This window comes from Chlorocebus sabaeus, chromosome 15 (assembly GCF_047675955.1).
Source record: "Chlorocebus sabaeus isolate Y175 chromosome 15, mChlSab1.0.hap1, whole genome shotgun sequence".
Classification (NCBI taxonomy): domain Eukaryota; kingdom Metazoa; phylum Chordata; class Mammalia; order Primates; family Cercopithecidae; genus Chlorocebus; species Chlorocebus sabaeus.
In genome coordinates, this window is record NC_132918.1 from 55,707,207 (window position 1) to 55,724,828 (window position 17,622).

The 17,622-nt window shown below is 45.4% G+C and overlaps 1 protein-coding gene across 1 annotated transcript in view; it reads right to left on the reverse strand.

Moving 5' to 3' along the window:
• EPHB1 (EPH receptor B1) overlaps window positions 1-17,622 on the reverse strand; it is a 453,280-nt gene that overhangs the window by 6,171 nt on the left and 429,487 nt on the right. Inside the window, exon 13 of the mRNA XM_073023598.1 lies at window positions 6,989-7,138. Coding sequence (XP_072879699.1) covers window positions 6,989-7,138 — 150 coding nt within the window. The remainder of the gene's footprint in view (window positions 1-6,988; window positions 7,139-17,622) is intronic.

The following is a 17,622-nucleotide window of genomic DNA, read 5'->3' on the forward strand; positions in this document are numbered from 1 at the left end:
CAGTGACATACAAGGAACAGGTGTGACTGCGTGACTGCCACCAGCCAGTCACTCACAAATCATCCCCTTTATATCCAGGCTGGCTCAGATGCCCTTGCTCTGTGCTCGCACACCTTCCGCTGTAATGGATTTTCTGTGCACTTGGTTTATCCCCCTAGACTTTGGGCTCCTAGAAAGCAGGGGCCACATCATAGTACTTCTTTACGTCCCCAGTTCCTGGTGCAGGGCCTGACACACATGGACCTCGGTAAATGTTTGTTGAAGAATGAGCCAGTGAACAGCTTGAGCATCTCCACTCTTTAAGAAGACATAGGGCCCAATTCTGCCTTACTGGAAGCTGGTGGCACCAGGGGTGATGAAACAAAGACATGGGAAACCCAGTGAACCCACTATTTATAAAGGATGTCCTCAAAACTTGTGGTGGACTCATTCTTTCATTTGGAAGGGAAGAGAAAGGGAGGAAAGGGATTAGCATTGGTGGAGCACTTACTCCATGCTAGAGACCCTCTAGATGCCTCCTCTGCTTTATTTGTCATAACCCTCATGAGGCAGCAACATGAATGGACTTGGTTAAACAAATTGGTTCAAATCAATGACAACAGTCAAAATAACAAGGTGGTCCAAAATGAATACTGTCAATCAGATTTTGGTAATTTTCACAAACTCCAGACAGTAATTTTGTAAAGATTTTAGGAACATTAAGTACTTTGTCTGTTTTTCAGATCTTTGTGTTTTTTCATCCAGTACATCTTAACTTCAAATCCTTTTAAATCAATTATGCCTACTCTGTGCTTTTTACATTAAAAAAATAATTGTAAGTGACCCAAGCGCTAAACATATGAATTTATTATGGTACACCTACAATGCAACAGAAGGCCTAAAATACGATGTAGGCCTTAAAGTGATACTACAAAAATCTATCTATTGAAATGGAAATATGCTCATATTGTAATAGGCAAAAGAGTTGGCTGCATAACTTCAGGTATAGTATAATCTTGCTTTTGTAAAAAACGAAATAAAAACCAACTATTATACACATGCATAGAAAAGACCTTAGAAGGATATACAACATGGTGTTAATAGCAGTTGCCTCTGGATAGGCAGAAACCTGAATGTTTTTAATGTTTTTCTCTTTGCTTGTTTGAATTTTTTATTTTCTATAATAATCCTGCATTGATTTTATATTAAAATAAATAGTTAAAGCATTTTAAACAACAAAGGAAATAATTTGGACTTCAGGGGGTTTTTGGTGTTTTTGCCTCTACTTATAAATAATCCAATTCATTTCAACTGATTATTCTTTCTTTTTTATATACTTTATAAATTGGTCAAAAAGTGAGTATTTTCAGTTAGTTTAGTTTTTACAATTTCTATGCACAGTATGTAGGACATGAGACAGGACATGAGATAAAATGATAACCAAGTCACTGGAGATAATCAAGGTTTATTAATTCTTCCATTGAATAGGGTGAAAATCAAGCATACAAACCATATCAATTTTATCACTATATTCAAAAATCCAGTGACTGGGAATAGTCTCTTTTGAACACTGTGTTGCACTGACAATCTTTTTTCTCCTCTAAACTGTAGTCAATCAAATTCCCCTGCTATCCTCTGAGGACAACCGTTTTAACCCCATTTCTCCATGAGAAAATGGAGGCATAAACAGTGAAGTAACTTGCCCAGGGGCACGCATCTAGCAAAAGATGGGGCTGGGAATAAATCACAGCGGTGCTTGATTTTAGGTTTTGAATACTTCAAAAGCTGCATTTCCTAGGCCTCTGTTGGGCTGTCAGAGTAATCTCAGCCTGGAGAACAGCCCCTGGAGGTGTCTGATGTCTTCTCGGTATGCAACAAGGGCATGGAGCTAAACTAAGTAATCTATGAGAATGAGCAGCGGGGCATTCCCATCAGCCTGGCTCACAGACCCCGCACCCTTTTCCAGTTCCTTCTAAATAACTAGATTGCGGGTCCCAGTCACAGAATCTCCAAGTGGGATTACCCATTGAATGGCCCCTGGAGCTCCTTCTGGGTTACATAAGGGCAAGTTAGGTAGGGCCAGCAGGAGGAGCTAGAGTCCAAATTCAACCTCTCATGGTGCTAGGGGTCCCCAAAGTCTTCCAGTGCAGGCCAGTTAATGTTCCTGGTGGTCCCCTAAACTAATGCCATCTCTGCTCAGATCGTTAGATGCTAGAGCCCCAGATACTAATTTTCCTCACTGACAAGCTCTACCACCTGTCCTGGAACAAGAAAGAGCACTGGAGTCAGGGCCTTTCTGTGAGAGCACAGCTCCATGGTGTGACCAGCTGATCCAAACTCTTCTGGCAAGGGAACAAGAGAATGAGGACCCATACACATGCTCAGTCTTCTCCCTGTAAACTCTAGACTGAATGGAACTCAATTCTGTTTCCCTTGTTGCCTCCAAAGCATGGCATCATGGCATCCCACTGGCTTTTTTTTTTTTTTTTTGAGATGGTGTCTCACTCTGTTGCCCATGCTGGAGTGTAGTGGCACAGTCTCGGCTCACTGCAACCTCCACCTCCCAGGTTCAAACAATTCTCCTGCTTCAGCCTCCTGAGTAGCCGGGACTACAGGCACGCGCCACCATCCCCTGCTGACCTTTGTATTTTTAGTAGAGATGGGGTTTCACCATGTTGGCCAGGATGGTCTCGATCTCTTGACCCTGTGATACGCCCACTTCGGCCTCCCAAAGTGCTGGGATTACAGGCACGAGCCACTTTTTTTTTTGAAGACTGTTCTGGTATTTATGTTTTGTATTTGCTCTTTGTTTGGTATGTTTACTTTCTTTTTAAGAGGACATCAAAAAGCCACTGATTTCTCCTTTCTGGGCGGGTCAGCTAGGAGCACAGGTCCATTTGGCTGTGTTGGTGATAGTACTACATAGTGCATAGACCTTGGAAGGCTGGTTTCAAATCCAAGTTCCATTTCTTATTAGCTATAGAACCTTAGGAGAGTCACCTGACTTCCTGAAACTTCACAGATGAGATTGTTACAAAGATTAAATGACACCGAAGTGATGTGTGTTGAGCACAGCACAGATGAGTAGTAGGATGAATCCTCATCACACAGAAGGTGTCATTACGGCTGTGTCTATTATAGTAGATGTCTTCCCGGCAAAGAAGGGAGCTACTACTGCTCATTTTGGAGGTCCAGGAAGATAGCGTTTAAAAGCACCAAGGACTTTTCTCACTTTGCAGGGTAGAGCGTAGCTGTGGGAACCCTCTACCATGTCTGTGTTTAGAAAATGGGACTTTACTCCATTTGTTACTTTTGTAAATAATTTTGTATTTATTACTTGAGCGGATAATCTGGGAGCATTAATGCTTCTTGCGCATAGGGAAAAAAGTGTGCTTTTACCCTTCAGTCCAAAGGAAAAAATACTGAGGTCTTTCATTGGTATATGAGTAGCATTTATCCATTCAAGTCTTTGATTGAAGTACTATGCCTTTGGAGATTTGTATTATCTTCTTTAGGATTTGTGTGTTTTCTAAATTTCTCAGCACATAAAATTTATAGTCAAATTACAACATCATTATATCAGAAAATAACTTTGGTCTTCTAATAGGACTTTGAGATCATTCTCTGTCACACTTGCCTCACTAGCAGGTATGGGGAACAGGGAGGAGTAGAGAAACACCTTCATTCTGGCTATCTGATGATGGCTGTAAACGCCAGTGACCAGGTTTGAATTGTATGGAAAGAGATGGCCTAAGGTTGGAGGCCTAGTGTGTCCTACTGAGCAGAGTTGAAAATGGAAGTGAGTTCTGGGCTTCTTTCATTGGTCCATAAGAGGATGAGATAAGTGGCTATTGAGAAGATTGAAGATTAGAATGAAATCAGATGGCATTTCCAGAAAGAAGTAAAAGTAAAGCTGTGAGGGTAAGGAGACCAGTCCAGGCAACTGTTACCAAGAGCTCTCTGCTGTCTCACTTTGAAAGTTCAGCAACAACTCTTTTGGCCATTGCCAAGGCCAGTGTAAGCAAATGTCCTGGGATCTAATTAAAGGGGCAGGGAGGAGGTGTGGTGAGGGCTTGCCTTTATTCACCTGTACTGAGAAATGGTAGGTACGCAGGTTCGGTAGGGATCAGGTGCAGGTAGTTTGACCCCAGGTGCTCTCTGGGACTGGATGGAGTGACTAGAACTCCTCTGGGAAATGGGCAGAGCCCCTCCTCTTGCCCTTGCATTTTCAGGGCCTGCTCCCAGCTGCCCCCAGACACGTATTTCCCATTAGTGAGTCAGGCTGTGGGTAGTGCCTACTCGACCTTGCACTGGAGAGAGGGAAGTGGAGGAGCTCAGAGTAGTGGAGAAACCAGGGTAGAGCGGGTTAAGTCAAGCTCTGATGTTTCAATAAGACTGCAGTTCCTCTCCACAGACACTGCCACTCTCATTATCTCTGTCAATCAGATCCAAGCAGCAGAACTTCCAAGTTGCTCTCTCTGGCTGACAAACTCTCTGTACATGTTCAAAGGCCTTCCTGGGCTCTGGAAGCCTAATTACCAGCACTCCGACTTGCCTCTGCAATTCTCTTCCTTAAAACCTTTCAATTGTCATCTGTAAAATCCTTTACCGCCACCACCTTGGTGGTTTCTGATGAGTGAGGCTTCAGTCCAGCAACTGGGAGCCCCTCCTGGCTCTCTCCCAGGCCAGGTTGTAAGAAGCTTTCTGAATGGGCATGAAGTCACCTCTTGCCTCCCACAGGGAGCAAAATTGTACTTGAGACAATGCTTAGGGGCTTTATTTTGAAGAAGCACAGCAAAATTAGAATAAACTGCTACTCTACAGATGTTCTTATTCCCTCTGAAACCCATCTCAAATGTCAAATATCCAGGAAGTCTTCCCTTACCTCCTCCACTCAAATGTTCTCAAAGCCCCATGTTTATGCCACTGGACTATAAAACCCTCAAGAATAGAACCAGCAAGCACAGTGCTTAGTCACAACTAGCATCCACTGACTGTGTGTTGAATGAATAATTTGGGAATTCTGGAAGTCTAATATCAGAAATTTTATTTGTTTTCAGCATTGACAGAAAATATCTTGAATGTGAAATCTTGCTTGTCAGTGAGTTTTGTAATTCATTCTGTAGGTGCTGAATTGTTCTTAATCAGATTAAGGTATTGGGCAGGATAAGATGGGTCTGATTTTTCTTTTCTTTTCTTTTCTTTCTTTTTTTGAGACAGGGCCCCGCTCCGTCACCCAGGCTGGAATGCAGTGGCGAGATCTTGGCTCACTGCAATCTCCGCCTCCAAGGCTCAAGCAGTTTTTGTGCCTCAGCCTCCCGAGTAGCTGGGATTACAGGCATGCGCCACCACGCCTGGCTAATTTTGTATTTTTAGCAGAGACAAAGTTTTACCATATTGACCAGGCTGGTCTTAAACTCCTGGCCTCAAGCAATCCACCCGCCTCCACCTCCCAAGGTGCTGAGACTACAAACGCGAGCCACTGCGCCCTGCTGGGTCTGCTTTTCCTAGCTAACATGTTATACTCATTCAGCAGCTGGTATAGACAGAACCAGGGTGCAGCTGATTTCATGAAAGCAGGCTTTGTACTAACTCCACCACTTACTGATTTGACATGCTCCAGGAGCAGAGGCAAGGTGTTGCTAATCACAGATAATAGAGGACGTAGACACCAGCCATGGTTGACTTCAGGACCTGGTTAAGGATGCAGTCATTTCACCCACTCCAGGCTGGAGCCACTCTGCCCATGGCAACAGGGAGTACTGTCATAGAAGTACCCCAGCTCCTCTTTCCACAGTCTCTCTGGGAAATTGCCACCTTTCTCAATCTTCTGAGCAGCTGCCATGGCACTAAACCTGTGGCAGGAGAGCAGATTGCTGACTCCACAGCTTACAAGTTCCTCAGTGTTCACCCCAGCACAGAGTGGGGGGTTAGAGCGTGGCTGGCTACCAGTGGACTCAGATCTGAACTGGGGACCGTTCTTTCTCTTTTAGTTGCAAGTTGGGAAGGATAAAAACTGCCCCCTCTCCCTAAGTGACGGGAAGGGCAAGCTGAGAACATAGATATGCAGCTTTGCAAATTTTAATCCTCTCAGCACCAAGGGGAGGGTATGTATTCAAAGCACAAAAGAGGCCTGGTCCCCGGAGATCAGCTCAGGGTGAGAGGCAGTGTTGAAATTCAGGCAGGACTTTTCATTGGAGACTTATCAAAGCAAATCATCCTAAAAAGGCTTCCTCACCTTTTAGTAAGTATGGAGCAAAGGTTCTCATGTGGAACATTCCAAAAAGCCTCTATTTAAAGCATGTTAGATGACCCTTCTCTTCCTTTCTCACCCTTTTCCCATGAGGGCATCCTGGGGGAGTGCTGACCTCCCCGCAGACAGAGGCCCTCTCCTGTGGTCCATCTGAAGCTGACCAGCTTTGGAAAGCTTTCCACCCCTTCCTTCACTGATAGGTGATCTGGGATCATAGAAGAGTGAATTCTCAGGGAAGAAAGGCCCTTGACAATTCCTCTCTTTAAAGCTAGGAGGTACAAGTCCCACAAAGAAACTGCAACTGGCTCAATGGAGCACAGCCATCAGAGGCAGAGCAGGATGGGAACCCAGGCCCTGGCCCTCAGTCCAGTGCCTCCTTCCCCTCTGTCGTGCATGGGGAAGGAAAACACAGAATCTGAATGCTTAGAAGCAGGGTAGACTTTGCTGCTTAATTTGGGGCTGATCTATTCATGGTCCTCAGCCATTTGGAATTAAACAGCCCTTTGTCTCTTGGGTTGGGGACTGTGGCCTTGGCACCTCTACAGGCTTTGTGGTCATAGGGACTTTCACACCTCCATGCTGGGCTCTTTGATTAGTTCCAACATCCATGCTAAGGGTGTCTGTGTATCTCCTGCCCTGAACACTGCAGGTTCAGGTTATGAGGCCATGAGCTGAAAACAGGAAGAACTGGTATGCTACCGCCTGTGGGATCCCTTCGATGAGGGTTTGTGGTGACAAAGTGCTGCTGACACTCACGTCTTGGTTGGACATATCCCAGTAGGGTCTCTCTCCAAATGACATGACTTCCCACATGACAATCCCATAGCTCCAAACGTCGCTGGCTGAAGTGAACTTGCGGTAGGCGATGGCCTCTGGAGCTGTCCATCTCACGGGGATCTTCCCTCCCTGAAAGGAGAAAGCATGGTCAGCCCAACCATCAGGTTTCTGGTTGAAGGCAGGCAATAAAAAACTTGGCATGCACTCCTTTCAAACCCTCACTCCCGTATCTTGTGAATTATGACAGACAGGCTATTCTTGCCTCATGCACAAGCTATGTTGCTGTGCCTAGTTAGAGAAGCTCAAGGTGACCAGCATGCCTGTGCTGGCCTCTAGCCTTATGTGGACACACCACATGTGCCCTGGTTCCCTATATATTGATTCCAATGTTGCTGCAGGGGAGGTGGGTGGGAGGAGAGAGTGTAACTGTCATAAACTTATTGGAACTAACTGAGATTGGCTACATGAGATACAAGTTATGGTTTTCTTTGTTCCCTGGCAATGTAAAAGCTAACACATTTGGGTCAGAAGGAATCGCAATGATACAAAAGGCAAGAAGAGTGATGAAGCATGCCTCCTAGAGAGCCCTGCCACTACAAGGTCATGCTATGCTGCCCTCTGCCCCATTTTCATTGCATTCCACCTCTGGGGGGCAGGTTTTCCTAACTCTGTAGCCTGCAGATAGCCCCGGGTTTCACGAGGGTTGAATGGTCCCAGTGCTGTGGTCTTTCTACATGCTGACTGTCCTGCCAGCCCTTCAGTGGAGGTCAAGATTCCGGAGGCTGGAGATGCCCTTTTCTATAGGGCCGCCCTTAGGCTTGTTTCTCCTTCTTGCCTCCAGTCCCACAATGGAGCTTTCTAAATTGGCTCTCTGCTTGGCCCTCAGCTTGTCTGCCAGACCTTGGCCAGTTTTGTTTACCTAAGGGATTCATATCTCTCCATTCATTCATTCATCCCATCAAGAAATAGGCAATAAGCACCATTTTGTGCCAAGTCCTGCTGAGAAGCTGGTGTCCCAGAAATGAGCCAGTGTCCCTGCCCTCAAACTGAACAGGACAGTGGGGAGGCAGACAAGAAAACAGAAGCTTAAAATATATTGTTAAAAACATTGAAAAGCGAGAGAAGGTGAAGATGAGAGTAGGTACAAGGCATTCTGAAAACCAGAGGAGACTCCGCAACCAGGGAAGGGTCGGGGGATGCAGGCAGGAGCTGGTAGAGAAGCAGTTTCTGATGGTGGTTAAAAACTCCTGGAGCCTTTGGCTGGGTTTGGATACCAGCACTGCCTCTTTCCACCTGTGCGATGGGGGCAAGTAACCTACCTCTCTGTGCCTCAGTTTCTCATCAGCACCTACACAGCCCAGTGTTAACTATTATTTTCACTATGCTCAGCCCTAGAGAACAAGTAGAAGTTAACCAGGCAAAGTGACTGCAGGAGAGAAGTCCAGGCAGAGAGCAGCTTGTGCAACGGCCAGGGATAAGAGAGAGGCTGGGACATGCAAGCAATCCACAATGGCTGAAGCACGGAGACCCTAAAGGAGAAGTAATAGGAGGTGAGCATAGAGCAGACGGCTGGCATGGCCTGTGCTGTCCAGTATCAGTGCCAATTACAGCTGTTAAACAGGGTGCTCGCCAAGGCTGCCCTCCAAAGCTCATCACTCCCTATAGCAAATATGGCCCCCCTTTTCAGTTCTTTATGCCAAATGCCAGGATTTCACCCCATCATGCTTTTTTCTATGCTTAGGCATTGTCTCACTCATAACACACGAAACATGAAGGGCTGGCTGCAGTAGTGACAGCACAGAGCGGGGACAGCAGCTCCCTCACTCCCCTCCTCATTTACCTCATGCTTCCACTGAAAGAGGATATTTTTATACTGCCCATTCTTACAATCTGCTCAAGTCACCAAAGATACATGGTTGACGTTAGCAAAAATACTGTAAAAATGTAAAAATGGGTAACCCAAGCTAGGGAGAAAAAAAAAAAAAAAAGGAGCAAACAGCAAAGTGTATTTTTATCTGGTTTCCTATCTGGAGCCTGGGAGGAATAAAGGCAACCAGGCTGGACCTCCCCAGGCACACATCCCACTTTCTGCAAAGAAGACAGTCCTGATTTCCCCTGAGGATGGGGGCAGGCTTTTGTGGTGGGGGAGATGTCCTCAGCTCAAATGCCAGCTACACGACAAATGCCTGGAGGGCATGTTCAGGCTGTGGCTGCCGCAGGACTCTCTGTTCTCATCATCCCCCAGAACATGAATGAATTTACTGGTTTTATCTACACGGTCCCCACAGCTGGGAAGAGAGGAAGAGAACTCATCCAGTGAAGCAGCAGCTACCAAACACCTGGAGGTCAATGTCTGATAGTGCAGAGACCCCAAGTTGTGTGTTGCCATTAGAGGAGGTGCTGTTGTCACACCTCGAGATGGCCTGGGCTCCCCCAGAAAACAGGGGCTCTGGTTCTCTCAAAATACCAGGGTCAAGCGAGGTAGGAGAGAGTTGGAGTTTAATTAGTATACTGTGTGTGTGTGTGTATGTGTGGGTGAGACAGAGAGAGAGAGACAGAGAGAGACAGAGAACCAGATTCTGTGTGAGAATGTATCAATCTGTGTGCGAGAGTGGGAGACAGAGAAAACTTGGCAGTGTAGATCTCTGAGTAAAAGAGAGTTAGGGCTTGCTTATCTTTTGTGTGTTTTTGTGTCAGAGAGAGAAGGGGAGATGACAGTGTGGCTCTTCTGAATTTCAAAGAGGTGATTTGGGAGTCTGAGACTGTCCTCCTCTGCCAAGTCTGGAGCAAACCCCAGGGGCTGTCAGTGACAGCTGTGGGGCCGCTCCCTCTTGCCTGGAAAGTGGAAGTGCTGGCCCACAGCAAGGAGCCTCCAGCCCTCCTGCCACCTTGCACTGTTGGGCCTCACTGAACACTGAGCTTGGCCTGTCACCGCCGCCCCCCCCATCCCAGCAGGTGACTGAGCCTTCGAGAAGAGCCCCTGAACAGGCAGGTGACAGCTTGTCACGGCAGGCTCGCCCGCTCAGCTGAAGAGAAGGGGGACACTGACCTGGTAGCCAGAACAAGAGGAAATGCAAAGTCAGGGGGGCACAAGAGTGGGCACTTTGTTTCCTAGGAATTTTAAATCTTTCTTCTATCTTTTCAAACATCATTGTCAATGTTGCCTTCTGGTGCTCAGAAGTAATCAGGGTGATGATTATTGATATAATCAATATCAATTATTGATATAATTAATATTATCAGGTGATGATTATAACTTGTCTTCAATTATGTGAAAGAAAATCTATTAATTTAGAGGATGGTGACCAGCCCTGTGGAGGGAAGCAGAAGAAAAGGAAGTGGAACCACGCTGCAGCAGGCAGGGTTCTGCCAGCCAGGCGCTCCTGCCGCTGCTGCATGAGGAGCTTGGCCCAGACACCAAGGCCAACACAGTCACGTGAATGTAAAGTGCCCTAAGAGCCCCCAGCTCCCCAGTGCAGCCATGAGGAAGGGGCATAGAGGAGTGCTTGCTCCATTGGGTGGTGAGGAACATCAGGGAAAAATTCTCAGGGCAATGAAGAATGCATGGGGTTCACTGGAAAGGAATCTGCATTCATACAGACACAGAAGTGCTGACACTGGGCTTGGGGAGAGCACTGTCCCTGGCAGGGGTTTCTACAAGGTACCAGATGGCTTGCTTCCCGGGTGGATGCTAAGGGCATGGGTCTGCTTTCTGCAAGGACCGGGTTTCCCTAGAGCTGCCACAGGGGTCGCTGTTGGAGCATGGGGGAGGGAGAAGAGAAGAACAGAAGAGGCAGCTCACTATCATCAGGGTCTGAGTTCCCTTCAAGACTTCATACACACCTTCCACACAGAGTTTTGTATTGAATGGTGTTGCCAAGAATTCTTCAAATGTTTGAAAATCACTGCTTCAGAATAATTATGTCTTAACTCAGATATAAGATAAACTTAAGATTGTGTGTGTGTGTGTGTGTGTGTGTGTGTGTGTGTAGAATGTGGTGAACTAAGAGAAGATATCTGGCAGTGAATTAATCCTAACCCAGCTATCCTCAGGGTCATCTGCCGACCCACATCCACACCTGCTAGCAGGTGTGATGCCAACAGGTAGAAGCTCTTGGTGTGGAGGCACTTTAGTCCCTCAGCTTCAGACAGCATGCAGCAAGCATCTATGTAGCACCCATTCTGTCCTCAGTACCCTGCTGCGGACATGGTAATGATGAGCCTCAGCCCTACTCTCAATAGGCAATGGATGTACCTAACACCATCCAGCCAGCACACTGTCTTACCAGAGTGAGGTCACATAAGTACAACACATAGCTTTGGTTTTAGAGCCCACCCAAGTATGAAGTTTTCCAGGTCAAGGTCCAGGCATATGACTGATTCCTTTTGCTAATTACTTATTGTTGAGAATCCCAGAGGGTAGTACTTCTATGTGTCTGGTCATTGCTACAGCACTTTTCTCCACCGCCTTGTGTGAGACGAAGTCTCAATGGGATTATGGCAGAAATCCAGCCACTCATGAATATTGAGTATCGTGTTCATGGACTTGTTCACCAAATATTTCAGTTGTGCAGCATGAGAGAATCCCCTCGATGTTTGGAAGTGATAGGTTCATGGCTGAGTGTATCATGAAATGGCTCTGAATTTCATAATGCCCGCTATTCCAAAAGGTTTCTAATATATAAAATACATTGAGGTTGTTGTGAAAATCCAATATGATAGATATTTAAACCACACAATATATTCTTATTATCATTAAATGGTAAATTATTGAATGTTGTGTATTGAGTTATATCCCCGCAAAAGACATGTTGAAGTCCTAACCTGTGATAGCCGTGAATGTGATCTTACTTGGAAACAGGGTCTTTGCAAATATAATCAAGTGAAGATGACATCATACTGGATTAGGATGAGCCCTAAATTTCATGCTGGCATCCTTATAAGAAGGCCGAATGAAAATACAGCAACACACCAGGGACAACACCATGTGAAGATGGAGGCAGAGATTGGGGTGATGCATCTACAAGCCAAATTACATTAAGAATTGATAGCAACTAGGAGAGAGGCATAGAATAGATCCTCCCTAGAGCCTTCAAAGAGAGAATGAGCCTGCCAACACCTTGATCTCAGACTTCCAACCTCCAGAACTGTGATAGAATAAATTTATGTTTAAAGCTGTTCAGTTTGTGATAATTTATTATGGAAGCCATGGGAAACTAATACACTGAGTATATACAATTTTATCAGATACTAGTTTAACAATGCCATTGTTAAGTTCCTAGGTGGCAGAACCATCATGGGCTACTATCAGGGGGCTTGGGAGTGAGGGATACCTCCAACACTTTATATCAAAGCCCCTCGATTAACCACAGGGCCCCTCTAACATTTCATCAGTGCTGTTGGTCAGACCTCGGCCACAGTTCATACCTTGAAGCACTGCCCTTTGTCACCATGCCTGAGGGAGAATTCTATCCTCACTCTACCATCAGTGTCCCCAGACTTAGGTGGCCACTCCAGGCCTAGGTAGATGCACAACACTGGCTGAAAGCAAGGCCAATGCACCTTTTCTTTGAGAACTCGGAAGGCCTAGTCCAGTGGTTCTCAAGCTTGGTTACTTATAGGAATCACCTGGGGAAAGTTTGTTTGTTTGCTTGTTTTTAAAGCCATGAGTATTCTAATTTATTCGAATTTCTCTGAGTGGTGCCCAAGAATTGGTAGGTTTTTGGTGATGCTTCAGGTGATTAGAATGTCAGGCCATCAGTCACAGTTACTGACTGGAGCAGTGGTTCTCAAATTTGAATGTGTATCAGAACCTACTGGAGGGGCTCATAAAACTGGTTCTAACCCAGACTTTTAAATTTACTAGTTCCGGGGTAGGGCCTGAGAATTTGCATTCCTAACAAATTCCCAATGTGGTTCTCACACTTTGAGAACTGCTGGCATAGATCAATCAGACATAAGTCATGGATTGCTTTAGTAATTGTCTTGACTACAAACTTTAATAATTGTTAGTGCCTGGTTTAAGAAGGATTCTGAGGCTTCATGACTGGGCTCAACAAGGGGTTGTGACTAATGACTACACGTAAGAATTAGCTGAAGCATGTTCAAATCATCAATGCTCAGGCACCACTCCCAGAGACTCTAAATTAGAAGACTCAACGCACTACCAAAAAATAAAACTTTCCCCAGATGACTCCAATGGGCAACCAAGTTTGAGAACCACTGGGCCAGGCCTTCCAGGTATGGAGAGAAGAGGGTTGATGAGCAATGTCTGCCTTAGGTGAGGAAGTGGGCAGCTGTTTGCACGGCAAGTGATATGGTTTGGCTCTGTTCCTACCCTAATCTCATCTTGAATTGTAGTTCCCCTAATCCCTACTTGTAGGAAGGACCCAGTGGGAGGTAATTTAATCATGAGGGTGGTTACCCTCATGTTGTTCTTGTGATAGTGAGTGAGTTCTCACAAGATCTGATGGTTCAATAAGGGGCTTTTCCCCCTTTTGCTCAGCACTTCTCCTTTCTGCCACCATGTGAAGAAGGACAAGTTTACTTCCCCTTCCACCATGATTGTAAGTTTCCTGAGGCCTCCCCGGCCATGCTGAACTGTGAGTCAATTAAACCTCTTTCCTTTATAAATTACCCTGTCTTGGGTATGTCTTTATTAGCAGTGCGAGAACAGACTAATACAGTAAATTGGTACCAGTAGAATGAGATGCTTCCGGAAATATGGAAGTGACTTTGGAACTGGGTAACAGGCAGAAGTTGGAACAGTTTAGAGGACTCAGGAGAAAATACAAAAATGTGGGAAAGCTTGGAACTTCTTAGAGACTTGCTGAATGGCTTTGACCAAAATGCTGATAGTGACATGGAGAACAAAGTCCAGGCTAAGGTGGTCTCAGATAGAGATGAGGAATTTGTTGGGAACTGGAGTGAAGGTAACTTTTGCTATGCTTAGCAAAGAGACTGGCAGCTTGCCCCTGCCCTAGAGGTCTGGGGAACTTTGAACTTGAGAGAAATTATTTGGGGAATCTGGCCGAAGAAATTTCTAAGCGGCAAAGTATTCAAGAGGAAGAGAACATAAAAGTTTGGAAACTTTGCAGCCTGATGATGAGATAGGAAAGAAAAACCCATGTTCTGGGGAGAAATTTAAGTGGCTGCAGAAATTTGCATAACTAATAAGGAGTAGAGTCTCCAGGGCATGTCAGAGACCTTCACCACAGTCCCTCCCATCATAGACCTGGAGGCCTAGGAGGGAGAAATGGTTTCCTGAGCCAGGTTCAGGTTCCCCCTACTGTGTGGAGCCTTGGAACTGCAGAACTGTATCCCAGCTGCTCCAGCCATGGCCAAAAGGGGCCAAGGTACAGCTCAGGCCATTGCTTCAGAGGGTGCAAGTCCCAAGCCTTGGCAGCTTTTACATGCTGTTGGTCCTGCAGGTATGTGGAAGACAAGAACTGAGGTTGGGGGACCTCCACCTAGATTTCAGAGGATGTATGGAAATGCCTGTATGTCCAGGCAGATATTTGCTGCAGGGGTAGAGCCCTGATGGAGAACCTCTGCTAGGGCAGTGCAGAAGGGAAATGTGAGGTTGGAGTCCCGACACAGTCCCCATGGGGGCACTGCCTGGTGGAGCTGTGAGAAAAGGGCCATCGTCTCCAGACCCTAGAATGGTAGATCCACCAACAGCTTGCACTGTACACCTGGAAGAGCTGCAGACACTCAAGGCCAGCCTGTGGAAGTAGCCAGGAGGGGAGCTGTACCATGCAAAGCTACAGAGGCAGACTTGCCCAAGGTTGTGGGGGCCTACCTCTTGTATCAGCATGACCTGGATGTGAGACATGGAATCAAAGGATATCATTTTGGAACTTTAAGATTTAATAACTGGCCATCGGATTTTGGACTTGCACGGGGCCTGTAGCGCCTTGGCCTATTTCTTCCCTTTGGAATGGGTGTATTTACCCAATGCCTGTACCCCCATTGTAAGTAGGAAGTAACTAACTTGCTTTTGATTTTACAGGCTCATAGGTGGAAGGCACCTGCCTTGTCACAGATGAGACTTTGGACTTGGATTTTTGGGTTAATGTTGGAATAAGTTAAGATTTTGGGGGACTGCCAGAAGGGCATGATTATGTTTTAAAATGTGAGGACATGAGATTTGGGAGGAGTCAGAAGTGGAATGGTATGTTTTGGCTATATCCCCACCCAAATCTCATCTTGAATTGTAGTTCCCATGATCCCTATGTGTTGTAGTAGAGACCCAGTGGGAGGTAATTTAATCATGGAGGTAGTTACCTTTCTGCTGTACTGTGATAGTGAGTGAGTTCTCACAAGATCTGATTATTTTATAAGGAGTTTTCCCCCCTTTTGCTTGGCACTTCTTGCTGCCGCCATGTGAAGAAAGACATGTTTGCTTCCCCTTCCACCATGATTGTAAGTTTCCTGAGGCCTCCCCAGCCATACTGAACTGTGAGTCAATTAAACCTCTTTCTTTATAAGTTACCCAGTCTTGAGTATGTCTTTATTAGCAGCATGAGAACAGACTAACACAGCAAATATTTTTCAACATTGTACTAAGCCTTAAAAGATCTTAAAATGATGAAAAAGGAAAAAAAAGCAACAAATTGGCCTCATTAATGTTTCTGTCAAGTATATCTGTGGCCCAAAGGAAATGGAGGGCAAATTGAGATAAAGTTTACATTGTATGTCAAGAGTTACCCTGGAGTTCGCAGGCTGGACACCCTGCCTTGGAGCAGTAACCCTCCTGACTGTGTGGTCAGCCAGCCTGGGTACAGCACCTGCTTGCGAGTGAGGGTCTGTGCAATCCACTGTAGACAAGTTCACACACAGATGGACCTGCCCTCAGGGGGCATCTAGGTGGCACACCCAGCTCCTGTTCCACAGTCACTGTCTACTGCCCTGCTCTAAAGTGAGTTGCAATTGTTTCTGTGTCAAATTAGAAAGGTATTTTAGAATAAATGTCTCAACTTAAAAGCACTCTGAAAGTACACTGACCCATTTTCCTCAATCTAATGAGTAAAGTAATATTTTTCCAGATAAGACTCATATCAGCTAAGAAGGAAAAGAAGTTTCTGCCTAAAAGGTTATCTTGCTCTGAGTGTCACCAGCTTCTAACAGCTAGTGGAAATGGCTTCTGGCTGCTGAATTGCAACTGAGTCTATATAATAAAGAGGCTGTTCCCGGTTCCCCAGGATGCCAGGAATTTGCATGAAAACAGTCTCTCATCTTCTGAAAGAGTTCATCTGGCCCTGCTGCTTATTTCTTTCCAGAAGCCACAATCTTGATGGTGACACTGTAATTTATTACCGTGCTAAGGATTATGATGCAACATACAGAGAATGAAAACTTGAGGTGAGAAGTAGGCTGCAGGAACAGGTGAGCTTTTGGAAAGGATGGTCTCATTTGTCATGCAAATGGCACACATAACAGAGAAGAGGGCTGGGAGAAAAGACAACCCAAAAAGACACACAGCATTAGCTGCCTACAAAATTATTTCTAAATAGAATGTTTTTCAAAGCTTTTCTTGAAGCATTAGCTGCTCCTCCAAAATGAATGACACAATGTATTTTGTACTAGAAATAAAATATGTGATTTGAATAACTACAAATGGAAAGATTTATAATCAGGTGGGGTCCTTGTTGCCTCTCCCCTGAGCTTTGTGAGCGCTGAAACCCTTCTGTGCAATGCTGTGAAAGGTAATTGCAGCCCAAACATAATTTTCCAGCAGCAAGAGAAAGGCTTATTTGGACATAAATTAACTAAAAATATGCGGATGATAGTGTGTATTTCATGTGTGAAGAACAGAAAGGCCACTTGGTGACATTTCCCAACTGGAAAAAAAATCTTCAACCAAACAGACGTCATTTTTCCGTACTATACTGAGTGGGCAAACAGCTGTCTTTTACTATCCACACCCAAAACAGCCTCTGATGGCCAGGATATAGGCATTATCATTTCTTTTTATTACACAGTGCTTCTTGAGTATGGTAAGATGAAAAGAAAGGATGGAAAGACAAGGGCTAAATAATTAACTAGCTGCCTTCATTCATTTGACAAGCAGGCCCCTCTCCGAGCCAGGCCGGGGACAATAAAGGGCAAAGAAACAACATCCCGTCTGCCCTGAGGCGGACACTGTCTAGGGAATCCCGCAGTGGTAGTCAGGTCTTTAGTGGTGCAGCTTCTACGTTCATTGCCTCGCTCTTCACAATGGCCAAGACATGGAATCAATGTAGGTGCTCATCAACGGTGGACTGAATAAAGAAAATGTGGTACATATACACCATGGAATCCTATGCAGCCATAAAAAAAGAATGAAAGCATGTCCTTTGCAGTAACATGAATGGAGCTGGAGGCCAGAATCCTAAATGAATTAGTGCAGGAGTAGAAAACCAAATACTACATGTTCTCACTTATAAATGGGAGCTAAACATGGAGCACACATAGACATAAACATGGAAACAATAGATACTGCAGACTACTAGAGGTGAGAGGGAGGGAAGGAGGAATAGGTTGAAAAACTACTTATTGGGTTCTATGCTCACTACTTGGGTCCAATACACCCATGTAGCAATCCTACACATGTACCTCGTGTATCTAAAGTA